The 25,689-nt window shown below is 41.1% G+C and overlaps 3 protein-coding genes across 3 annotated transcripts in view; 2 read left to right on the forward strand and 1 right to left on the reverse strand.

Annotated features, from left to right (window-relative positions):
* Nucleotides 1-1,581: 1,581 nt before the first annotated feature.
* tspan10 (tetraspanin 10) lies at nucleotides 1,582-2,750 on the reverse strand (the record flags this gene model as incomplete). The annotated part of the gene is made up of 3 exons (XM_080511939.1): nucleotides 1,582-1,894; nucleotides 1,979-2,565; nucleotides 2,661-2,750. 3 exons carry the CDS (start codon nucleotides 2,748-2,750, stop codon nucleotides 1,582-1,584), a joined length of 990 nt encoding a protein of 329 aa, XP_080368065.1.
* Nucleotides 2,751-6,756: 4,006 nt separating this feature from the next.
* On the forward strand, nucleotides 6,757-9,450 carry LOC308140856 (uncharacterized protein). Its single transcript, XM_080510806.1, has 4 exons — nucleotides 6,757-7,081; nucleotides 7,170-7,263; nucleotides 7,403-7,526; nucleotides 8,619-9,450. The coding sequence occupies exons 2-4, from the start codon at nucleotides 7,170-7,172 to the stop codon at nucleotides 8,896-8,898; spliced, it is 498 nt and encodes a 165-aa protein (XP_080366932.1). The 5' UTR covers nucleotides 6,757-7,081; the 3' UTR covers nucleotides 8,899-9,450.
* A 5,188-nt stretch (nucleotides 9,451-14,638) lies between these two features.
* aatka (apoptosis-associated tyrosine kinase a) overlaps nucleotides 14,639-25,689 on the forward strand; it is a gene marked incomplete at its 5' end in the record, with an annotated part of 29,173 nt that continues 18,122 nt past the window's right edge. The window contains one exon of the mRNA XM_080510858.1: nucleotides 14,639-14,720. Coding sequence (XP_080366984.1) covers nucleotides 14,639-14,720 — 82 coding nt within the window. The remainder of the gene's footprint in view (nucleotides 14,721-25,689) is intronic.

Here is a 25,689-nt window from a genome sequence, read left to right on the forward strand (position 1 = left end):
TACATTTAAAAGTAGCTTTTTGTACTTATAGCAAACACGCAACCTATCATGATGTGATGGTTTGCATGTATTTTAAATGCTGTTGTGTGAAGATATTTTGTACAGGAAATGTATTTTAATGAAAAGACTCTCAAGCTGCCATTTTCATGTCTGTGAGCTGTTGATGCCGAATCTCAAATTATTGCCTGAAAATCCAGTGGGAGCTGCAACTGTTGTTACTTTTTTTTAGTTGTTACTGGCCAGCAGGGGTTTCTGCTCGGATGTCAGTACTGGGGTTGTTTTATGTTAATCCAACTCAGAATAAAGCTTAACATTTTTAATTATTGTTGTTGTTTGTGGTTTGTTTGGCTGTTTGTTACTAAACCAAATATAAGTTCCATTCACTTTTTTCACCTTTTATAAAAGTTTGAATTAAATGATAAACTCCGGGTGTCAAGCTCATTCTTGGTGGGTTTCAACCAGTAAAACAAAGGTTGCTTTAGTAAAACTTTACATATGTTTGCATATCTCCAAAGTACAAAGTACATTATGAAAAAGTTTACATAATATTAGATGTCTATTTACAAACCGCAAACAAGCTGCAATTTGTAGAGATAAATAAGTACATTTTCAATACAACAACATTTTTAATGATGCTCCCTGGTGCAAAATACAGTTGAACTTAAAGAAGCTCAAGAAAAAAACCCAACAAAACATGTCCTCCATCTGGGGAATTTTGCCGCCTTCAGCATACATATATGTTTTAAATTAATTATCCCACAGAGTGTAGTGCTACTTACTGCTTGTCATCTCTACACTTGCTGAAACACTACAATCTTCCTTGCTGAGATACAGCTACTTCAGTAATCAATTGAATAACCCGCTAGTAGTCCAGGTTAGACCCATGTTCCCTATATTTCACACCATATAAACTCAGCTGTGCAGAAATGTTCAGTTATCATGATAACTTTCACAAACTGTGAACAAAAGATTCACAGTTCTGTTTTTAGTTCCTTCACCTTTTTTTTTTTTTTTTTTTTTAGTTTGAATTGACTTTGTCATGCAGAAGCAGGGCTTTAAGATTCCTTCATATTTTCTCTCATGTATGTAACACTGCAACATTAGCTGTGTGTTTCCAATGTGTTTAATAATGATTTTAAATGCCTATGTGAATCCTCGGGGTTTTCATCATGTGGTCATCTGCACAATCACTGGCAAGACAGTGAGGCTGGTGTCAAATTACAAACACTTATTATCAGCAATATCTGAAATGTTATGGTTAGCTTCAATACCTATAACTACAGTTTTTTTTTTCTTCAAAAATGATTCCTTGCTGGAAATGTAAAGCTTTGAGAAATGGAAACCAAAGCAGTTTGTTTCAAAAGGGGAACAGAAATATGCATCAATGAGAAGTGTGTATAATCACGACTTTCTTTGAATCATAATGTATTTTGACTTTTAATATTAAAATATATACAAAGAAAAAAAAAAAAGAATCAAGTCAACTTAATTTTTTGTTGGTCTACCAAGTACAATCTTATAAAGTCTTTGCAACCAAATAAAGGCAGCCAGTATTAATTTAATAGCAGACTGTTGTGTTCGTCAAACCATGTTATAGACTTTATGCCACTGGATGCTTTCCAGCAGGCGTGTGGAGATGAACACGGCCACAATTTGGACCCCGAGGACAACGATGGCCACCGTCCCGATCAGTGCTTCGTGCTGCTCGATCCAGCGCGAGATCCCCCCCAGACAACCACCCAGGAAGACCACGCTCTGAGCAGAGAACTCATCCAGCAGCTGGGCTCCGACTCCACATTGGGAGTTCCACACGGTTCCGTTCTCCAGAGGATCCACGCAACATGTGGCGGGGACTCCGCAGGCCAGCACTCCCGGAGCGGAGCAGTTGTAATATCTGAGCAGAGGAAACGAAAGCGTCATGTGATATACTTAGGAGAACCTTCACTTTGTCATTTGACTGGTAGTTTTTTTTACTCACATGTTGATCTCCCAGTCACGGTAGTCATCGGCCCCACAGCACTGCAGATTCAACTGGATCTCGTCTGTGATGAACCTCAGATCCAGGTCGTCTTGGTAGCGCACCATGGCGGCTAACATCCCAGACCGTAGGGAGCTTCCAATCTGATCCTGCATGCTGTACGCCAAAATGGCGATCAGCACTTGAACTGAAATCAGTGCGAGTACCACAAATGAAAAGATCTTGAGCAAAAGGCAGTTCTCTCGCACGGCGCCGACACAGCCCGTCAGGCAGAGCAGAGTGAGGAGGAATCCCAGGCTCACCAGTGCCAGCATGGGGTCGGTGCCAATGCTGCCGATCTGCTCCTGGGCAAATGATTCTTTACTGACGAGGCCCCACATCCCCAGACCAAGAACCACCAGGCCCAATACTGTGAACACCAGATTGCATAGGAACAGGAAGTATTTCAGGAAATAGTCCATCCAGGAGTAGTGATAGTAGGGTTGGAGTTTTGCAGTGCTGTGGAGGTCTGCGCCATGGTTTGTCTGTGGTTGGGAGTCCGTGGTGACATGGTCAGGCTCCCCAGCCTCAGCTGTTGCAGGACCGACCTTTAGAAATGGATGCATGCATGAAATAAGAGTTGATTTTAAAACGTTAAAAAAAAAAAGAAGTAACAATCCAAGACATTTTTCAAAACTCCTACCTTTGGTATGAGTGGACTCGTCTCATTCTGCTCCGTGTCTTTCCTCGACCAGGGCCAAGAAATCTTTTTAAATGGCAAATAATCCCTCATGTTGAAAAGAAAAGGGAGACGGTCCTCCCTGTGCGGCCGGAGCTACTGTACAGAGGAGCATGTGAGCCGATGAGGAGAAACCATGCTGTGTTTGGCTCCAGGCTGCTGAGAGGCGTAAGATTTCGCCATCATGTGAGAGTCACAGTGAGGGGATTAGATGGTTTTCTCTGAGCATACCACACACACACGCACACGCACACGCACACACACACACACACACACACACACACACGGGGCAAAAGTTTCTTCTTAGTTACAACAAACATTGACTGTTAAGATGTGAAGAGTTTGATCTCTGGATTCAATAATAATAACAAACTCTGCTCTAAATTTGGCCACACATGTCGGTTGGCTTTATCAGAAAAAAAACATCTGTTTCCAGACTTTACACAAATCAAGGATCATAGTAAACCTCCTTTTGGTGCCTTGATGATTTTTTTTGCCAAAATCCTCCAATAAATAGATAATTGAATATATGAATGAATGGATGCACCCTTCTCAAAACAGCTAGTAACCACGCAACTTTGCAAACACTAACGTCACATTTACTAAAATGCACATCTCCTTCAGGTTCCCTGCCACTATATTTGCTGATAACGTTCATTTGCGAACCACTACAACGCTGTGCTGCGTTAACACAACATCAACAGATCTTAAAAAAGAAAACTCAAGAACATCTGTGTGACTTATATTGGCAGCACAATCGAGGCTGTCTGGCTCAACGTTGGCTCATTATGAGGAACATTTTCAGAGACATACTGCAGGCTGCTCTGATGTACATTTACAGTTAAAAAAAAAAGACGATCAAAGCTGCGTGAGTGTCAAATATTGTATTTTGCTTGATTTCAAGTGTCTGCTGAGGCTCATAAATCATGTGTAGAAAACTGAAGCAAAGTGATTCAATTCTTCTTATAAGTCTTAATAGGCTGCAGCCTTGAGAATAAACAGCCCTTTTACTGACCAGGTCTTCTTGATATTAGATGACACAGACTTTAGCCTGACTGATGATGTGTTTAATAAAAGTCAAAACTAGTGTGTATGTTACATATTAATTATAACTTATGAGACTATAAGAATCCTCTTTATCACCTAGAAGAATAATTTAATCCAGCCTTTACATCTGCTTGATACAGAATCCTCCATAAATGAATTCTTCTGCCTCATTCCAAACACAGAGAGAGACTGTCACAGAGTCACAGGAACAGGCATTGGTGATTTGGAGTAACCGATTTACATCACACCCATGCATCCACATGGAGAACATGCAAACTCCACACAAAGGCGAAGACTGAGGACATTCTCACTGTGAGGCCGCAGAACTAACAACAACAACACCACCATGTGGCTCAGAATGAAATCAAATGACGTCTGCACTAAAAAAAACTCTTTTAATTGGCTCCAACTTGGCTTTTTGACTTAGCAGAATGGCTTTTAAAAGTCAAAAAGAGAAAACAAACAATTTGCACTTGCTATTTGTAAACAAAAAGCAAAAAGACAACCATCCTGGTGTATCTTCACTTTGGCCTTAGTCTTTCTATATTGGAGTTTATGTTCTTAACAATTTCATGACAAGATGCTCCTGTGAGTCAATAACAGATGACATGATAGCACAGTCGTGGAACCAATTTGAAAAACAGAAAGCGTGGTTACTTCACTCCCTGGCGCCTGCAGGTCCGCTGCTCTCATTCTTTCCTTTAAATGTCCTGGACCGAGCTGAGCGAAGCTGGAGGGACGTCAGGTTGCTGCCGCAGGCTGAACGCAGGTCCGAGAGGTGATGGACTCCATATGGGACTGAAAGTTTTTAGGGCTTTAGATCAGACTACCAACAAACCCCTTCCTCTGTGATGTGAATTAATGGAAAGTTTAAATGATCAGATCTGCTCACTGACCTCACCGTGTCAAGCTGCTGGAGCCAGTTTCAACTGTTTTGACAATGGAAATGAGAGTTTAGTGAGTAAATGACTCTTCAAGACATTTCCACTTGCCAGACTCAAGAAGCAGCTTGGAACAAATGCAATTCTTTAGTATTATTATTTTCAGGATATTGCGTACACATCACATTTCATTCTGGATATTGCAGATAAAAATGTTTAAAAAAAACCAACTTCTAATTATCATTACTAAGATACATATAGGCACTCCAGCATTGCATTACTTCAAAATCTTTAATTTCCAACAGGAGTTGTGTTCACAATGATTGGAATTGGATTGATCAGATTCTCCCATTTACATGAACAATTGATGCAGTGATCAGATTCATGTGCAGGTTTATGTCCTGTAATGTTGACATTTGTATCAGGCTCATTTTCTCATGAGAGTGTATATAAAATATTACGTGCTGCCATTACATAACAGGTGTGAGTACAAAGCTCTGACAGCAGGAATTAATCCAATCTGCCGTTTACATGGGCTCTGATCATAGAGAGGGTTAAAACACATCCTTCTATTTAAATCAGATAGAGCCTTTCTATTCGGATGGAGATGTTGACATAACTGGAGTATAATCAGTTTGGCATTGGATTGGATGACTCATGTAAAAGGAGTTGTTGATACTGATTCAACACAGGATGAAGAAAGGTAGTAATAGTTTCTGCGTAGTGATGTTGATAACAACAAACTCAACAAATTAAGAAGTATAACTGCTGTATGGAAAGTTACCCACAATCACACCACATATACTCTTCTAGATGCATTCTGTCTTCCAATTACTGATGCATTTGTACTCCTGAACTCATTCACTACTATTCCGAGAATAAGGAGAAAATAAAAATACAAAATCGTTCTTTCCCTTCCAGTCCACATGGCATTGACTCATAGTGCTGTGCACCACATTTCCATCAAGATCGTAAAAAAAACCAAACAAACATGGAAATCACTAATGAAATATGAACAGCTTTTAATAGATGGAGACGGCAGCTATCAAACAACAACAACACAGAGCACGTTCCCATCATGACACTTCTCCTAAAGAGCACCACAAATTTACTGTAAGTGGTTGAAATAACATGGCAGGGAGGCTTTTGTCCGTCATATCTGTCTGTATTCTTGTTTATATAACATTTAGGAGTAAAACACATCGGCACCCTGCATCATTAGCACCAAAATGCAAAGTGCAGCTGTTGCGATGCACATCCTTACTTCATTTCACTCCAGTGTGTTTCACTGTGGGATTCAAAGTGGTGCAGGTGGGCCGGGACTGCTGCCCAGTCGGATTCCTTTGTAGTCGTCATGGCCTCCTTTTAGCTCACATATCACGTTAACCATCTGCAGACATCAGCACGGGCAGCAGCACACGCTCTCATATGGAACAAGGAACTCTGATTTGGCAGAGATCCAAGCTGGAAGTATTTGTGACAGAAGATTCTTCATTTTAGAGACATGAGAGAGCACTCGCTGTATTTTAAAGAATGAAGGAAGATACGTTTCGCTGAACTATATTTGACTGTGTATTCTGGTTTGGGCATCGGTCATCTACATCTTATTGAAATATATCCTTGTGGTAATAGTAATGATGTTGTTTTGCATCACCCTCCTTCAGCAGTGACATTAAATTTGCACATTAAGTTCCCAGAATTTTGATTAAGATGAAAATGAGTGTAAACCATCCAACAGTTTATCAGAGTTAGATTTATAATCTGTTTAGTGTTGGGAGAATCTCAGGAGGGCTGTACATAGTTCTGCTTATTAAAACCCTGAAGTCTAGAATATATAACTGCTTATAACCTACTGTTGTTATATTATTTGCGTTTAGTTTCTATCGTACGTCTTATCACCATTAATGACTTAAGTAATTGACGCTGCTTGACTGCCGTCACACAGATGTGGAGCAGATTGTATTACAGTAGGCAGTAAGAATGTTATTCTACGGCATCAAACACCTCCCCTGGATTATTGAGCCCGTAGGGAGTGCTTTGCCCTACACCACTCACCGCAGCTAAAAGACATGCGGAGCATAGATAGGGGATTATCAAGACCACGCACTCACACCCAACAGGATATTTATTATAACGGCAGTCGCCCAGGCGACAAGACACGTGAGATAAGAGGCTGAAGTGGATGCATATGTGCCCACATGTGGCTGCAGAGAGTTTGGCTTGACTGTTTTTCTTCACTGTTCACATCCACACGCTGAGGGAGAGCGTGTCGCCGCCCAGCACCACTGACGTGGACGGGGGCAGGTGGAGGAAATGTGCTCCAGCAGTCTGAGGAGGCAATTATAAGAGAGCAGCCCAGGTCGTAATTTATCAGTGTCACAGTCGGAGGGATCGTACCACAAATTGTGTTCTGCTGCTCGGACCTGACAGAGTCTGACGGATCCACTTTATAAAGGGGTAAGTTTGAAGATTTTCCTTTTACACAACGTTACAGCACATTTGAGAGAGAATAACTTAGGCTTTTATTTCTCTCTCCGTGGACAAGATGGGACTAAAGGAGTTTCTGACCTTGGTCTGCATGGTTGCAGTGTGTGCAGCTCAGAAATGGAAACAGGAAACCCCACGTTGGGACCCCAAAGGTTCATCACGATGTGCTGTTATAACCTTCAATCTGTGAATGATCATCAGTGATGTCACAACACTTCAACAGCATTTCATGAAGGTTGTATGGCTTGAAATCTGACTAACATGTGTTTAACGCTAAATGTCTGTGTGCAGCGGAACAAAGCAAGACTTGCTCCAACCTGACTCAGGTGCTGGACAACTGGAAATTTGCTATTCTCAACCAAGTGAAAGATCTGTTAATCAATGACCACGCCTCTGTTCTCCCTGAATATAACAGGTGGGTCACACAAACAAGTGAAAGCACACAAACATACTTGAAAAAATACCGAATATTTCACATGAAATCCATGATTACACACTGATGTCAGTGGATATTTTTATTGGTCCTCAGAGACTAAACTGGGAGTTATGTAACTTGTTCTGCCCAGCACATGACCGGAAGCCAGCCGGAGCTGTCAGCGATGTTGTTGGTTGAGGTTCTCGACACTCTGCTTTGTAAAATGAGCTCACTGCACAGACCCTGCCAGAAAATAAAACAGGAAATGTTTGATTCTCATGTTCTGGGGATTTGGGGGTAATTGTTTCACGTTACTAACTATTCCCTCTGGAGTTCAGGATGTGTGTCGCCATATGAACAAGATTTAATGACTGATCCAAACTTATCAGATGAACTTTTGAACCAAAACAGCTATTTCTTTTTATTTTCATAAACTCCTCATGTTTGTTTTACTCATATTTCCTGCAGACTATAGAAGTAATTGTGATTTCAGGGTGACAGAGGAGGCAAATCAGAGTTATTTGTTGAAGATTCATACTTCATTTGAATGGATTTAGCTGGAGTTACCTGGAATTGAGTATTTATGTTTCTTACTTTTAGTTCCTCAATGTGAACTCATATGTTTCTACTTACATTCATAAAAATAGCTGAAGCTGCAGAAGTTGATGAATGTAAGTGTAATCAACTTGTATCTATAAAGGTTCAACAAGACATTTAGTTTCAATGTCCATTTAAAATAAATGACGTTAAAAGTGAATTCATAGTGTTTTACTTGCTGGTTACCTGTATCGTTCTTTAGAAAATGATTCCCTTTCAGACTCAGAATAGGGATTCAAGTTGACTCATGATGTGGGCCATTAATAATGATAAAGTTGGTATAATACCACCTATCAATAAAGCTTTTTTTTAAAACACACATAGCCCATCTGTACTGTGTATAATTAAAGAATGTGACTGTCTCATGTTACTTTTTACAGCAATCGTATAATGTTATCTTGTTCAGACATTTGATGGTTGACCAAACACCAGTTACTTTCCCTATTTGTACTTCATCAAATGTGTTTTGTTGTCATTTTCTTGTTTTTTTTCCAGGATCCAGCCTCTGTCAAATGCTCTCGGAGACCTCTATGGTCAGTTCAACTCTCTGAAAGATGAGCTGGGGAGGCTCAGCGCAAACTTTGACAGACTGGAGAGTTTTGTAGACGAGCTGAAGGACGGCAGATTCAAAGCTCCCCGGCGGCCCGCGCAGAGAATTCCCCCGAACCTCGGTTTGAGGTCTCCGCTCAGAGCACAGATGAGGGCTCCTGAAAAGAGGATTACAACGGGGCCAATACTGACCAGAACGAGAAGGAAAGGCCCCCAGAGACCTTAAGTATTCACTGGAAGGCTTTTGATCAGTGTGTAATATGATATTCTAAACGATTTGAGGTTTTTTTCTATCTAAAAATAAATGAATATTCAGTTTTTATATCAAGATTATTATTATTTTAGAGAATGTTTTGATGAGTGTTGGAATACCTCACAAAATAATGCAAAAACTACAATGTATTTATTGTCTCCTTTCTGTATAAAGTATTTTTAAACCACAAGGGGGCAGCATTAATCGATTATCTGGAGTGTATGTGTATTGTTTGGTAGATCATATAACATAGAGGCTATAAATATGTTGTGGGACTATTACAAGATATATTAAGCTCATTGTTTTCCCATGAATTAGCATTGTCTGACCTGGGATAGTATTTGGTGTGTCAACCCAATCTATTATTAAAACGTATTGTTATGCAGCTTGGACTTATTAATCAGCATTGACTGTGCACCCTCCATCTGTTAGGACAAAGTGTTTCACAGTGTGCAGTTCCTTTACTATGCACCAGTGGCTGGAAAGGCACTGCATATCACTTTAGAAAATTACTTATCCTGCAGAATAAAGAAACATTTTGTCAGTTTGTTTTTCAGATCATTTCATTGAAAGCAGATCAGATAAGATATTAATAATACATGCAGACCTCGTCATCATGAGGCCAAGTTTAAGCATGTTAGGATTAAGGTGTCTTCTTTGTTTTCTTGTAAATACAATTCCTTGCATGAAATATCTTCTACCATTTACTGTAAATTATACAAGATTAAGAGAATAGACTAAACACAGCGAGCTGTGATGTTGTTGTTGTTTTACAGAGCATATCTTATGATACTATTCAAGAACTGCATCCCACTGCTCCTAGTATGTGGAGATAAGGTAACCATAGATAGGATGAATATTCATGTGTAATTTGTAATTGTCAGAATTGTTTATGTATGAAGCCACATAAACAGCTTTTAAAATACAAAGGCTGCATTTTCCAATTAGCCACAGGATAGCACGATGAAAACTGATCTAAATATGACAAGTGCAGACTCTCACTATTGAACTGTCAATTGAAAACTGTTATGTGTTACATGTTATATCCTCTGATCTGTCAGCAGGAAGGTTACTTACAAACTTACAAGGTCATTCTCGTCACTCACTGACAACATGCTGGAGACACTCTACATACTCATCACTGCTCTAAAATAGGATAAAATGCAGCACCTCCCACTCCTGCTTATTACTCAGTCTGTATGTTGGACTCCATGATAGCTTGTCTCCAGGTGTGACAGTAGTGATATAGAAGGGTCCAGTTGTGACAGTGAAAACAGGACAGAGAACCATGGACTGTAAGTGGGGACTTGATAACAGGCTATGACTCTGGGTTTTCATCCTCAAAGTTCATGATAATAACCACCCAATATCAGAATATTAGCAATGCGGTGGAGCAAGACATGACATTGAGTCATTGTCACACATGGAACAGTTCTGTTGAGGATCATGTAACACAGTGTTTTACTGTATTTACTCTTTTATCGTTCTGTTTCTTAATCTGCTGCTTAGCTGGCATGTTCTGAATTACACCATCATATATACATTCACATTCATGGACAATTTAGAGCCACCAGTTCAACTCAAACTTTTTAAGATGGTGGGATGTGCACACACAGGGAGATCATGCAAAATACACCAACATTTCCCCAAATGTGGAATCAAATGGGATATTATCACTGTGAGACAGGTGTGTTAATTACTAGACCGCTGTGTAGAAAGAAATATGATGAAATATGAATTTTTTTTAAATGTCATGAAAATGATGTTATTGTTGTATGCAAGATTATTAGGGCAAACTTTTCTTTCATATTTGTATTTTCTTACATGCTAATGCAATTGTTGTAGTTACCCGTTTTCGCCAGAAGAGAGTGCTTTCAGTTGTTTGAGCAATCTTTCTGATACAAGGGGAAGAATTTCCTTGTTTTGTTACAATGTCGGGAAAAAAACAACGTGCATAGTGCATTTGTATTTTTTTTATTTTTGGACAATTCAGCCAGTAATGACGAAAGAAAAATCACATGGGATTGAATAGCTTGAATGCAGAATAAGGAGTGAAAGCAGTAATGTCTCCACAGCATCGGCGCTCTGCAGATCACTGTGATAGACACAAAGAAATAGCCAGTATGATCCATTGTAAATTAACTGCAGTCAGTGGCTTTCTGCCATCGGATGGATCTATCAACAGGTTTCAAGTTCCTCCGTTTGTGCTGATATTGTATCACAGCTGAAACACCCCAGCATTTGGCTCTGCTTTCTTCTAACAGAGTCACTCCTCAGTCACTCAGTTTACTGCATCATTAGAAATGTAGATGAGGCAGAGGTAGTTCATGCCCTGAAAAAAATCTTCTCAAGAATACTTCTGCTTTTTGAGTCAGGCCATGACACGCACAACACACAAGTTAACCCATCCACCCATCGTCCATGATGCTCCATGTAACACTGGTACAGGTCTCAAGTCTACATCCTGGACATGCCGTCGCTCTGTCACAGGGCAAGCACACAGAGACACACAATCACGCATTATCAAACTCACATTTTGGGGGCAAGTTAGAAACACTAGTTAGCCTTAAATGCATGTGTTTGGACAGCGTTGAGGACGTCTGCATATGCAGGACGAACATGGAAACTCCACACATGAAGAGCCACAATCCCAACCTGGATATGAACTAAATCTCCCCATCAGGTATCAATGACTACAGCAGTACAAGTGCAGCGAAGTTCCCCAAGAGAGTGTGAAATAAACAAATATTTTAGCTTGAACATCATCATAATTACACATCCGTAGTTTAATGCATCAATTCAAAATATCTGTGGTTCACTTTGAATGATTTCTTTCAATTTAATACACATATTTGTAGTGATTAATTATTCTAAGCTCAATGTTGTAGTCTCCTTTAAACAAGTTTTGGGGGTATAGAAAAGTGTTGATTGCTAGACAGAGAGCATCATATATTCCAATTACTATCAACCTTATTTAATCTGAAACTATAAATGTCAGCAATGTCCAGGCTTTGAGAGCAGTGTCTACCAAACGAAACAAAAAAAAGTTTTATTTAAGGTCAGTTTACATGATAATGTGAGAGAGCCAAATCATTGTAATAAATCAATTTCCTGTAGTCTGTGGGTTGTGGCAGTACATCTTGGAGCGGATTCTTCAACCTCAGAAATCTTGAGGTGATCAACCATGACATTTGTACATTATTACATAAAGACCAGAGGATCTGCCTGATGCATCCGGCCAATCTCAGAGAGCCGCCAAACATGTGCACCTGCAAGTACTTTTTATAAATCCTCCCATATTTAATCCTAACAGTAGTTAAGTGCTGCTCTCTAGTGTACCTATGAAAGAATAATCACTCTAGATTGTCAGTTTTTCCTGTAAATATTAGTGTGTGAGAAAAACAAGCTCATAAACTAAAACCCAGTTACTGTAGTGTGGTATATAACAACAACCCCCTTCATCCAGTTCAGCTGATCACAGCGAAGACCAACAACAACACACAATCAAATCTACACCTATAGGCAATTCAGGGTCACCAATTAACTTCACATGCATGTTGTGGGAAACCAGAGCACCTGGAGGAAACCTGGTGCAAAACTCTGAAATGAAATTTCTCATTTGAATTAAAGTGGTCTTTTTTAGAAAGTCATTTTTACCAATTAAACCATTGCATCCTTTGCATTTACATTTGATATTTTTGCACCTGGGTTGAGTATGAGTGTTGGGGGTCCCCTCCAGAATTCACTCTTAAGAATATCTTTGTTTATTGTTCAAAATGTATTTAGATTTAGAGTTGCTAAACCTTTGGCATGGTTTACCACACGCAAATTCTTGTTCTTTTATTGCTGACAGCTGGCTGCCAACAGGCAGTAAAGCATCAGTATCTCTCTATCATCATAATATGTCACATGATGCGATAACTGACAATGCTGAAACAAAATCCTTGTTTTGCATTGATGAATTCGCTAATGTTAGAAATCATATAATTGCACTTGTTTACCTATCTCTTGGTGGTGTAGCACTCTTGCCTCATAGCAAGAATGTCCTCAGTTTGATCAGTTGTCTTTTGTAGTGGAGTTTTCATTTTCTCCCAGTGTGTGCATGGGTCTGAATATTCTGGTTTCCTCCCACAGTCCAAAAACATGCAGCATACATATGACTTTTAATTACCAATCAGTGTAAATATAAGTGTGTGTGACTACAAGTCCTGTGCGTTTATCCTGTAATGCTGATCTGTTGCAGACCCCTGATTAGACACTACAGAGATTTAAAAAGGTCCAAGTAAAATGGGTCAAAAATAGCTAAAACCAAAAAAGAGAAATAGAAAAAAAAACAAGCTTCAAGAAAGTTTGAAATGACTACAATTTCTAAAAGAGGGATATGACAGCTAAAATGTCACAATTTTCTTCAAACAAATGCTGAAAAAGAGGCATGAAACTGTTCAAATCAGACACAAAAACAGGTCAAATGTAATGAAAAGTGTATCATTCTGAATAGTAATTGGAGCTTCATGAATGCAATACAAGATCTAGTTTTTGTGTCTAACTTATATATGAAACTTCATAAGCTATGTTAGCCTCATTTTAAAGGTTAAATGTGTTTTGTGACTCCAATTAAACATGATCTGGTGGCAAGACACAAAAAATTGCTCTTTTTATGCATATAACTGGTTATACTGTATTTTACTGGGGGCTGCAGATCATTAATGTAGAAATTAATTGGATGGATGAGTTGTAGCGTTACATTTGCCTCAATTTATATGTATTCCCTTTCTAAAAATGATAACATAAATATGTCTGTGCGCGATGCTGCACGATGGAGCAGGCGAGGATCCGCATGCGGATGCAGAGCGTAAGCTTCCCCTTGTCATATTTGCCAGGTTTAATGTGACGCGCGTGCCTTCAGTTCAAATTAACACACATAAGTGTATTTTACTTCGACAGCTGCCCAAGGCCAAACCCTGACGCGTGCAGGACAGCCAATCTTCTGGAGAAACACGCGCGTCAAGCACGCCGGAGTACGCCGGAGCGCGACGGGAAACCAAACGGAAATTGTCCTTCAAGAGACCAAAAAAAAAAAAGCCTCGGTCGCTTGGTACGTCATCACGCCTGTATTTGGGAATCTGGAAAACGGAAGTCCTTTTATAGCCTGCGTCGCTTGACTCTGGTGCAAGATGTCGCTCTGTCTCTCTGTATCCAACCGGAGACCCAATTGCGCATCGCAGAGCGACGCATCCTCGTAAAACAAGCGGGTCCGCGGCATGTTAAATGTAGTGCGAGGCAATCAGACATTCAATCTGAGAGCAACGCAGAAGAACTATGGAGCAGTGGAGTTTTTTCAGCATATAAAATCGGTCAGGAGTTTCACTGGATGACCAAGCTGGCCCGAATCTGTCCAAAAGAACAGTGATAGGAAAGGAGGCGCGTGTCTGGATATTGTTGTCAAACAGCTGACAGATGTGGTGAAATGGAAACGGCTCTCAACATCTGCCTGAAAATCTGTTCGAGCTGAAGGTGAAGCAGGATTTTCAGGGGTGAGGGGGGGGGGGTCCTTGTCAGTGAGGTGCGATGGAATAAAATGCTACGCATTTCCATTACATGTTATTTCAGGCAAAGAAAAAAAAAAAAAAAACCTTTCTGAGTCAGGAATTTATTCTTGACCTTTTCCCCCCCCGTTTAGGCTCGTGCTGTCTTCTGCTGCGCAACGAGGAGGATGGTCTTTGCCCTACATGTGATTGTCATGTCGTCGGCGTTTTTCAACCCCAGTTTTGCTTTCAACTCTCACTTTGATACAGGTAAGGGTCAAACCGACAAATTACCAAGACACTGATTTTTTTCTTCTTCTTCGTGGAATAGGGTTGACTGCTCTCTGGATTTTGTGCCTGCAATGTGTGCTGGATCATACATAATTGCCTGAGCATCATTGCCTCATCATCATCAGCATGTTTACCACCATCAGCACGATCCGCATCTTCATCATCATGACACAACTGAGCTCAAACCTCAAAACGTGAGCTGAGGTATGATTAGGTCACACCTCTTGGTCCCTTTCTAGTTTGGTGACAAGAGGGTTAAAAGTTTTACCTGCACTAAATCTGCATAGTCCTGCACGTACCTCCCTGCAGTTGAGTGTGAGTTTGTATGCATTGTTAGTGTGCCGTGTTCACAGTTAGTGTGTGTGTGTGTGTGTGTGTGTGTGTGTGTGTGTGTGTGTGTGTGTGTGTGTGTGTGTGTGTGTGTGTGTGTGTGTGTGTGTGTGTGTGTGTGTGTATGTGCATATGTGTGTGTGGTTCTGCTTTTTGAGGTTGCGGTACTCTGTGCTCACGTTGGATGCAGCATTTAATCACCACAGCCTGTCAGGAGGAATGATGGGATCCTTGGCGAAAGGCGATCCCAGGTGCTTGCTGCAGTGCTTTGGGACCACAGAGCGTTGAGTCAAGCCCTCACACAGGCTGCGGGAGGTTGAATTAGAGCAGAATAAATAACTGTGTGCAAATGTAAACAGGACTAAAAGAGTCTCCCGCACTGGCTGTGGTGTGCTGAGCATATAAATGACAGTAAGCATAGTGGCTCTCAAGTTCCAGGCTCTATCTGTCCTCCCCAAACCCCATCAGTGATCCCGGTTCCTTCTCAGTCTGACTGTCCCACCCCCCTGTGACTCGTTCCAGCTCTTTTTCTTCCAGTTCTTTCTCTGTTCCTTGGCCATGTAAAAAGGTCAGAAATCAATGTAGTTCTAAAAAATGTAGAAGAATTATTTACTTGTGCATTTGCAACTTGCAAAGAAGAACTGCACTGTTTATTACTCACACTCTGTATTGGCAAGTTCAAGATACTACAAATTCTGTTCAAATCTACATACAAAACTCAATATAACCGATATTCTAGGAGGAATAGCACATGCAAGGCACAGTGCAGTAATATGACGTGATATATTTTAAATGATGATTAGTTGATCATCAATACAATTTCCAGCCAATTCGTAAGAACCAGATTTGATTCTGTTTTAGGTGAAGATCAGTAGAACTACAAAGAAAAGCATTTTAGTGGTGAGACACTAAAAACACACACAGTGTGGGTGCTGAGCTGGCAATCCCTTGTCCTGGGAGCTGTGAAATGATACAGACCCACCAGAGGAGTGTAATGTTTTAATTTGGAGCAAGATAAATGGATCCCAACTGAATTATGAGTAAAATGTCGGCTAACTGTGGCTCTTGAGAGCCATCTTTAATTTACTTGGATTGTTTTTTTTTTCAACCCGGAGAACATCGCAGGTTTTGTAAACTTCCCATCAGGATTATGCAGTGAAATACAATTGCTGGTATGAAATAGCCTCAGTGAGGAGGTCAGGGTGGATTCTCTACATGCAATATTGGTTCATTAGAGGTGTCGAGGGTGGGGGCATGAGCAGGACAGTGCATGCGGATTGTAAATAGTTGGTGCAAAGGATGGGGTCTGGATCATCATTCCTGTCATAATGATTTAAATTTCTCATAAGAACGGCCCCTCACTTGCAATCCCTCTCCTTTCTAGTAATTGGACTGAGAATCAATGTTGCCTAGGTGATAGAGGGGGGCGTGTGAGGAGCAACCAATCATTGTCGTGGACACCGCTAAGGACAGAGAAATGCTAAAATGCCTCGGAGGGGAGGGACACTCTATTCTGACTGGAACAACATTCAATTAACAGTGAGCAGAGTCAAAGAAGACACTCATCTTAACAACAACAACCTTGAGTCACATGACCTGATGGAGGTATTATACATTAATTTTGTTTTTTGAAAAAACACAAGAAGAAAGAGTGCTGTTTCAACTAATCAGGCACACATAAACGTGTGGACATGCACATCAAAATGGCGCTTGAATTGACATTAAAGCTGGAATTCTGACAGCCTTTGAACTGTAAACCCCCGAAGTCAGCCTCTTCAGCAGCACTTTCCTCCAATGCTCCAGGCCATGTAAGAACATAGTGTGCTCTACCTCATACGGTCATACATGAATAAGCAGAAAACACACACACACACACACACACACACACACACACACACACACACACACACACACACACACACACACACACACACACACACACACACACACACACACACACACACACACACACACACACACACACACACACAGACAAAGATAAAAAAAACAACCACGGGGCCAAGTCAGTCGTCACATTGTGTGGCATTATATAAGCCATCAGCAGGAAACAGACACACCGTAGCAGCATTGTAGATTTCCTGACTTCATCAGGCTTCACATGACCGAGCTGGGATTTGTCTGTGCCTGCGAGGAACGCACTCTGGTATGTGTAGCATTCTGCACCAACTGCAGCTCGCAACTACCCCTGACTCACTATAGCTTCAGCACCACGGAGAGCTCCCCCATTAGGAGAGTGTGTGCATGTGTTTGACAGGTAAAGTTAATGATAATCTGGCTGCATCTTATGTACAAAACTATCATCCATTTCCTAATTGTAAGGACAGATGACCGACCACATTTGATACTCCTGTGGACTGACAATGCAGCACAGTAGGAAGCTGTCTGTCAGCACTCTCCTCGCCTGGATGTGACGGCATGCATGTTATGAATAGCACTTTGATGTCGAAAGTAACACATCCACATTTTCCGTCGCCGACACATTCGCCAACATCTTCCAATCCTGCACATCCCACCTTACATGTGTCCTCACATGAACATGGACACATAGCTGCAGGCTGTAACCAAGGTGGTAGTCATGGAAGAGAGAGAAGAAGTTAAAAATGGCATCTTGGTAGCTCCCAGTGCTCCTCCCACTGACTCGGTCAGTACAAGCCAGTCGCTGCTGACTGTTTGATTATTCATCTCTGCATGTGTAACACCAAGCACTTTAGTTACATAAGTCTGCTTCTGAGGGAAACTGGAATAAGAATGAAGTGGATTTAGGCAGTGAAGGGAAACCATCTATCTCTCTCTCTGCTCTCTGTGTGATGATGTGGTTGATGCAATGCTTTTTATGTCACAGTCATTGAAAGTGTGTGTGCATGTGTGTGTGTGTGCGTGCGTGTGTGCGCGTGTGTAGTGACATGGGCGTTGGTTTCGAGAAGCTCATATACAGTAATTAATTTGTCATAAAGCACTCCACACTACTTGTGCAATTTACTTCAAATGCTGAAGCACTCTGACAGAAATTAAGCAACATCTAACGAGGTGAAGGATAAAGACAAAGTTGTTTTTTTTTCAATTAAGAATGCAAGACTGATGTGAAACTTGCAAGGGTTCTACAGAGGACAGCAACTAATTTGAGAAGCAGTATTGACTTGTAAAATGTGCATATGTGTAGGAATTGGAGTATAATTTCAGCAATGGCATCAAAAATAGCTGTAATAAGACGTAAATAATCCGAATCAATAACAATGCATGCACACACACACACACAAACACATCACCTTTGTCTGTATCATGAGACTCTGGGTGAAATCAAATGGAGTGCATATTTGTATGTCTGCATATGTTGAGCACATGCATCTAATTTGTGTTTTCCAACCAGGAGCCTAAACACATCCAGACTCCTGGAATGTGAGTGCCGAGTGGTGCTCTGTCATGTATAAAATTGTTATGAGGACCTTTACACCGATTGTTTGTCAATCTATAATAAACCTTCTTTTACTCTTTATTTCAATGTGACGGTTAGACATATAGAACTGCCTAGTTATGCGATGTACAATACATTGTCTTTGACTCACTTCAATTGGAAACATGCATAATGTTTATGAGCCTGGTTGTAGTATTTGTATTAACTTTTCCTTTCAGCCCAGAACACTGTGGTATAAAGTCAGCTCACAAGCACCAAGGCACCAAATAATTTGCAACTACATATTTGCCTCAGTTAAGCTAATAGCAAAAGAATAACTGGGTAATGTAAATGTACAGCTCAAATTGTTGTTAAGTCAAGTTGAGTTTTTTGAGCTTAAAGGAGATTTGGACCGGGCTGAACTCCAGTATCGTGTATTCCATCTGTTCATTGAAATAAATGGCATGGAAATCCTCCATTAGAGCAGTCATTTGTAACCAGCCATTTTAATTATTGCATCTGTTCTTCTGGCTTTCTTTCATGGCGTTCCCGTCATTGACACATTTGTGAAACTCAGTTGCACAAAACTCTAAATTTGGTCTCATTGGTGGCGAAGATCGATCAATATGATTGTGTCATATGAAAGTTTAGTTTTTACAGAGCCTTCAGTCTGTAGAGGAAAAGGGTTAGGGTTAAAAAAAAACTTTTGTTGTCCTTAAAGTAGATGTGTTCCTTAGGTGTGTTATGAACACAACAAAATATTGCAGTGCCTTCCTGACTATCTGTTTGGAGCTTATATGTTCTTGTTTTGGTGTTCTTAGTCCCTTCCACAGTTATTTCCCATAAATTCGGTTGCTTTTGTAAAGAGAAGACAGCTGTGCTCGGCACAACAGGATGAACATAATTATTTTCAAGTCATAAATTGATAATAATAGTCCAAATTCAGCAGTTGTTTTTTTTCTCAACATCTGAGCCAGCAGTCCACATTAGAAAACAAAGGCCAGCAGGGGCTGCTAGTCATCTCTGCAATCACCTGAGAGCATTTAAAACAATTCCTGATATTAATGTTACACGTTGTTGATCGTATCACTACAGTCAATGTGAACATTTTAGAACAGCTTAATCAAATGAATTTAGTCAGAAGATAAAGTAGAGTTTTTATTTGGACACTTTCTCTCTGGTTTTGTGCCCTTCCCCGAGCTATCGGGGGACTTATGTGACAGGCCTGTACTGCTGATCCATGCTGGTCCTCCTGGGCTCTCACTCCCAGTTAATGACAGTGATCATGGCTCTCTGCAGGCCAGTGCATCCCTCTGCCATCTGCAGTCATTCACAGACGGCACGATTAGAGAACAGCTGAAAGGATGTAAGTTGGTGGAGGATACCATATCCTGTCATTAATCACGCTGCGCCTTTCCTTCTGCTCCAAACCCTGTGCACATGTGTATGTTTTTGCAGACTGTGTTCTCCTCTCATCTGCAACCTCTCCATGTTCAGCACACTGTCTTCCCCACTGTCCATCTTTCCGCTGTCTCCTGCACTCCCCACACTATTCTTGGACTTAAACAACCTGCTCAAGCCCTTGATCTCTCTCTTTCCTTCATGCAACCTGTCACATGTTCTCTCATAGGAAGAAACCCAATTTTAAACTCCTTAACAAAAAAAAAAAAAAAAAAGTTAAGAAGTAGCTCAAGTCATCCTGTGTCCTGCATCCTCAGACATGGGTACATATTGAACAAGTCTCCAACAGGCACACCTTGACATCAGATTACTGCATCTGGACCTTTTACAAAGAAGCAGTGTCAGAACAATATCTCCCTTTGGGAAACCAGCTCATGTCTGACACCCAGTTTCTGCAATGTGAGCCAATCATTTGAAATGGTGTGTGTTGAACCTCTAATTTTGTAACCTTTAGTCAAAAACCACAAGAGGTTTCAGGGTTTGCTGCAGCCCATTACAGTAATGTATGCATATTGTTTGTGACATCCTCACTGGTCTATCAATTTAAAGCTAAAGGTCACTCTCGTCGCTGGTCTTTCTCAATCCGTTCTGTTCTATCATCTCTGCTTTTTTCTATCCTCCACTGTGTGTGCAAGAGTGTTATGTGTTGTGTTTGGAAGGCACTCGGTAAAGCCCAGGCAGGGCAGATGGAAAAGCCTGTTTGCGCCTGCAGCACTGGCCTAAATGTAAATGCAAGCTGAGAGAGATTTGGGGTGCTTTCTGCTCTCAACTAAGCTTTCTCTCGGTGTGTGTGTCCTCCTCTCATAATGTTAAAGGTGTTCATACTTATCCATTGGCACCATTAATGGTAGCTGGAAAGGGAGTTGATGCCACAAACTGGGACTTTGCTCTGTCTGTTTGCAGCACACTGCATGCAACTTAATCTCAAGGGGCTTTAGTACATGTTTTTAAACTGTGAAATAGTAGATCACCCCCCTAAATAAATCCAAATTTCCTTTAAATGTAATCATGGTTACATTGTTGTAAGAAATACTGGACTAATACAACTATAAAACACAGCCTTTATCCTCTGGCTTTACATCCATTTGTAAACTTTTTACCACACTACTTGTGTAATGCATGGCTCTATTTGTATTCGATCTACTAGATATCAGTAGAAACTGTGTCTCTTTTGTTCTCCACCTCACTCTTTCTCAAGACAGTTTGATTGCAGTGGTGTATAGCTTGGCAGTAGGCCCACCCTGCAGGTTCCTTGGCCAAAAATCAAGAGCTGGTGTGTGTGTGTGTGTGTGTGTGTGTGTGTGTGTGTGTGTGTGTGTGTGTGTGTGTGTGTGTGTGTGTGTGTGTGTGTGTGTGTGTGTGTGTGTGTGTGTGTGTGTGTGTGTGTGTGTGTGTGTGTGTGTGTGTGTGTGTGTGCGCGTGCCTGCGTGGGTGTGCATGTGTCCATTTGTGCATACACGCATACGAACAAGACATGAGACGAAAGAAAAAAAGAGAAAAGGTTTAGGGAAGCATTCATTGTTGTGTGTCAGTTTGAATCACAACATACAATATTCTCTATGTGTTAAGTGCTTTTCCTCATGGACTTGGTCTCATGATTGCCGCTGTCAAAAGCAAAAGAACATCCTGCTGACTTATTCACCACAGAAGATCAAACCTGATCCTCTGTAGCTCAGTGCAACACCTTGACTGGGCTTTCTGTGTGGGCGCATATTCTCATGTTGATGTATGAATATGAGCACATGGCTCATCCCTGGCATTCAAACACATGAGGGAAAGAGATCATAACATACCTCCCTCAGTCCGGGATTAAAAAAAAAACTGTTTTCTAAATATGGTCTTCCCGTCGTCTCTCCCTGTCTGTTCCTGTCCATGCCAACATGATCTATTGAACACGTGATGATCGAGTGTACCAGGTCGTTGCCCCGTTCAGTATTCGGAGCTGATGTTTAGTTGCCTCAGATGTTCAGGACAGATGCATGGCAGCAGCAAGACCGACCTCATGAGCACATTTCTTATTTATGATCTACGATGGCAGACTCAGCAGCTGTATTTAACACCACATCTCGTATTTATGCGCAAACACACACACACACACACACACACACACACACACACACACACACACACACACACACACACACACGCACACACACACGCACACGCACACGCACACGCACACGCACGCACGCATGCACGCATGAGTGCACGCACACACGCATCATTAAATTCCTGTGCTTTCCTGCTTCGTTCTCGGGGCTTCATCCTTCTGCGTGTGTGTATTTCCTGTTCACTCTTTCCGTCAGTGTGAGACACAGTGTAATATGTTTCTTTGTTAAATATAGCTTTCATTGCTATTTATATGCCATGTCTTGCTTTGTTGTGATGGAAAGTCACCTCCTCCTGACAGCGCCTTTGTATTCAATGACCATTATTTACTTGTGTGCTCATAAATTTCTCTTGTCCGCTCTGATTCTGTGAACATGAGAAACTCAGCAAATTCCTTTCTTGTGTGTCCGTCTTCTCACCTTGATGGTGCAGCCATTATCTGAAAACAAAAGCCAGAGGGCGTTAAAGCAAACTGATCACGCGGATGCAGAGTGGTGGCTCACTAAAGAGAAAACACCATGGAAAAGTCCTACTTGTAGCAAATCCAAGGCAACATCAATGGCGCCCATTTGTTCTCTGCCCACAAATAAATTTTTTCCCTCTCCTCCCCTCGCTTCATCGTGCTGCATCCTCCTCATTGTCAGCATAAATTGTGGAGGTGGCAGGGTGACTCCATCGCTCTCCTCTCCCGTCTGTCAGGACATGGCTCATCTCTCTCTGGTCCTGGAGACAGATTTTTAATAAAGCGCGTATGAGCCCGGATTTAAGTACTTTATTTTCATTTCACCGTGCAGCTGGCGAAGTAATGCGTGCTCCTCAAATATTTATAGAAGACCCAGGGTCCTCACTTAGTTCACTATTTTGCCAAGAAAGAGGGAGGAAGATGGCTTGTTTAAATGTCACACGTGTGGAGATCGTCATCTTCATATTAGACTTTCAGCTGGTCATAGAAAGCAGGCCTGATTGTTGCATCTAAATCTACAGGATTGAAAAACATGTTGCAGTATGAATTGTGTCTCTCTTTTATTATGAAGAAATTCAGCACTGAAAACTCAGCCTTGTGTCAAAATGATGGAAAGCCTTCCAGTGATGAAAAATAAAGTGCAGTATAACAAACCATAATAGCTTCCTCGAGGTACAAAAACATGCCTGTGACAAAAAAAAACAAACAAACACTGCACACTTCTTCAGTATTTGGTAATGAGATGTGTTGAATATCTCCTGGTCTGATTGGTGCTTAAAAGAAAACTCCCCGCCGGGCACCTTTCTATCAAACATTAAGGTTTCGCTGTTTTTAATGCGGCCCTCTCAGAGATACTGATCAACTCTCATTGAGACTGACTTTCACAGCATCAACAACAAATTACAGCCATACGGCCACATTGTAACTGAGCCCAGTCTCAGGAGCCGAGCTGCTGCTTTACAATAAGGAAACAGTCAAACATTAGAGTGGAGGAAGCACACCACAAGCAGATAAATAGTGCCCCCTTAATGTTTTATGGGAAACGGGCATTGACCTTCTCCAAACCTATTAAAATAAGGTCAGTTTGAATTGCCAATTTACCCAAAGTTATCTATTATCTGTGGAAAGTTGGGACACTGTGTTCACCATCTTGTTCTTCAAGGATCATTTCTTCTTATCCGGATCATATAAACTTTTCTGTGTGAGAATGACGAAAAACAAGATGAATCTCTCCAGGTATAAAACACCTATTAAAAAATGAATGTGTTCTTCCTGAAGAGTTTACTCTGCTGTTTGTATTGGGTTGTTGTGCCCCTGTGAGACAGTCTATTTGCTGATATCAAGTAGAAAAGCAGCAATTTATTGGCCTAAAGACTTGTTCATCCTGACAACCAATTTAAAAATTACAACATGTGTATGTACATTTTATGACGTGTCCTTCAGTGGACCGTGAGTCACCGTGACCCCTGATTCAGCATGTATCATCACTGCTCCTGGCACTGCTTCCACTTCACCCCATCCTTCTTCCTCACATCCATCCATTCAGTCATTGCGAAGGTTAGGTATCATTCCTCAAGGAAGTGATGAGCAACAAATATAAAATCTCTATGAATCTGCAATAAAAAGCAGCATATTGAAGTTAAGCATAAAATTTATTCGGTTTTACCCAAATTTAGGTCCTTGAAAGAGTCCAAAGTTAAATGGATTTTAGAGAAATTAAACATTATGCTACGGCAGCAGTCTCATTGTGCATTACATGATTAGTCACAATCACACATTATCACACAATCATTCACACACTCACATTACGACTTGCCCATCAATGGGGGGGAGAAATGGGATTCAGAGTCAGTAACGGCTGCCAGGGAAGATTAGCGTCTTATTCTTAAATTTGATTTCTGCTTGAACGGATGCAAAGAAAGTTGAAATTCGAAGTCATTTCAAGCACCTCATTTCCCTATCAACCACAGCACAGTGTATCCTTCATCCCTTTGCTACCCACTCAGGCTTGGTGTTGTAGTATGAGTGGCATCAGAAAGGGCATTGCTTGGTTTAGTTCAGCTACTTTAGGTTTCTGCTTCGCCCACGACGAACATGTCCTCCATAATGCAAAAGTCAAAAAAGTGTTGTGTGTTGGCCTTCAGGCCATCACCATTGTGATGCATCAATTCCCACACTCGCAAATAGTAAGTCCCCGCATCAGGCTTATAGCAGGAACTGGTTTCTGACTGTGGTATTGTCCTTCTATTGCTTCTTGCCCATGACCCTAAGATCAGGCTTGGTGTTTGGGCTGTCAGTTTTGAAAGAGTTCAAGGCTTCATGTAGTCAAATAGGTCAGGACCGCTGGGTATTAGTCAGCCAGCCAGTATACGATAAGGAAAAAGAAAAAAAACACACCAAAAAACACGAGCATCATAGACCAGAGTGGCCCCTGACAACACTGCAGTCTTATCTGTGTTCCGAACTGACTTCAAAAGCCAGTCCTTCTATTTCAGATTCTCAGATTGATGAATAACAATGCAGATTCTTTCCATAGACATGAGACAAGCCTCTCACCCCCTTTCAGAGCAAAGGACCATCTGGGATAATCTCATATTTGAGATACGACTCCTCCAGTTGGGGTTGTTTCAGCATTTGATTTGGATGCCCTGTGGCCGCATACTGTTGGAAATGTATCTGGCATGCTCAACTGGGAGGAAGCCCCGAGGTTGACCCAGGACCCGCTGCAGAGATTATGTGTCTCAGTTGGTTTGGGAGAACCTTGGGGTCCCCCCAGAGGGGGCTTGAGGGAGTTGCAGGGGGAGAGTGATGTCTGGGCTTCCGTGGTCTCAATATTGACAACAAAACCTTATATGGACTCAGTGGTGGAAAAGTAGATGGAACAATAAAAAGAAGACAAACTCTTATCTATGGTATAGATACACTTTACATCGACAATTACAAATGTTTATTCAAACATTGAGACAAAATATGATGCTCTTGCATTTCAACTCAAAGTTAAAGACAGCCAACTTCATAGTGTATGCAAGACATCCTTAGAATGAAACTTTAATTCAGATGTTGATTCTGGAAGTTACTGGTATATAGTAAGATGAACTTTTCTGTGAAAGGTTGGATATACCTGTGAAATGTTCTCAGCCCATCACAGAGTTAATACAAACATTCACATACAT

The sequence above is a fragment of the Blennius ocellaris genome (assembly GCF_963422515.1).
Source record: "Blennius ocellaris genome assembly, chromosome: 16".
In the NCBI taxonomy this organism is placed as follows: Eukaryota; Metazoa; Chordata; class Actinopteri; order Blenniiformes; family Blenniidae; genus Blennius; species Blennius ocellaris.

What these genes read in the sequence shown, in the direction of transcription:
- LOC308140856 (XM_080510806.1), top strand. Translation starts at nt 7,170, where the DNA reads ATGGGACTAAAGGAGTTTCTGACCTTGGTCTGCATGGTTGCAGTGTGT. An exon ending in CCCACGTTGGGACCCCAAAG is followed by an intron (nt 7,264 to 7,402) that starts GTTCATCACGAT and finishes GTCTGTGTGCAG; the next exon opens with CGGAACAAAGCAAGACTTGC. An exon ending in GTTCTCCCTGAATATAACAG is followed by an intron (nt 7,527 to 8,618) that starts GTGGGTCACACA and finishes TTTTTTTTCCAG; the next exon opens with GATCCAGCCTCTGTCAAATG.